At 76.5% G+C, this 421-nt stretch overlaps 1 protein-coding gene across 1 annotated transcript in view; it reads right to left on the bottom strand.

Annotated features, from left to right (window-relative positions):
* PDE9A (phosphodiesterase 9A) overlaps window positions 1–129 on the bottom strand; it is a gene marked incomplete at both ends in the record, with an annotated part of 5,539 nt that extends 5,410 nt beyond the window's left edge. Inside the window, one exon of the mRNA XM_012734964.1 lies at window positions 48–129. Coding sequence (XP_012590418.1) covers window positions 48–129 — 82 coding nt within the window. The remainder of the gene's footprint in view (window positions 1–47) is intronic.
* Window positions 130–421: the final 292 nt, after the last annotated feature.

Below are 421 nucleotides of genomic sequence, written 5' to 3'. Positions count from 1 at the left end.
CCGTCGCGGCAGGCCTGGGGCGCGGCCCCCCCAGCAGGGCGTCTCACCTTGGGGTAGGCGGGGACGTCACGGCGAGGAGCCAGCTTCTTGTCATCGTCCACAAAGCCGTACTTGCAGGGACAGCTGGACCTGGGGGACGGCGGGCGCGCTCAGGGCCGGCCGCGGAGAGCACAGCGCCGGGCCTGCAGGTGGCCGAGACCGGGCTCCCGCCTGCAGTGGGCGCTCGGCCCCGCGGACGAGGTCCCGGCGCCCTAAAGCGCAGCGGGGCGCTCCATCCCGCGAGCGCGGAAGTGGGCGTCAAGGGGGCCCAAGGCCCGTTTCCGCCGCTTCTCCCCGCAGCTCCCCCCGACAGCCCCCCGCCAAGTCCGGGCGGCCTCCGGCACCACGCGGCCTGCACCCTCCCGCGCCGTCCCCCTCCCCT

This window comes from Condylura cristata, unplaced genomic scaffold, assembly GCF_000260355.1.
Source record: "Condylura cristata isolate star-nosed mole 26May11 unplaced genomic scaffold, ConCri1.0 scaffold00226, whole genome shotgun sequence".
Classification (NCBI taxonomy): Eukaryota; Metazoa; Chordata; class Mammalia; order Eulipotyphla; family Talpidae; genus Condylura; species Condylura cristata.
The sequence above is the reverse complement of the archived record's forward strand: the minus strand, read 5'-3'. Positions and strand labels throughout refer to the sequence as shown.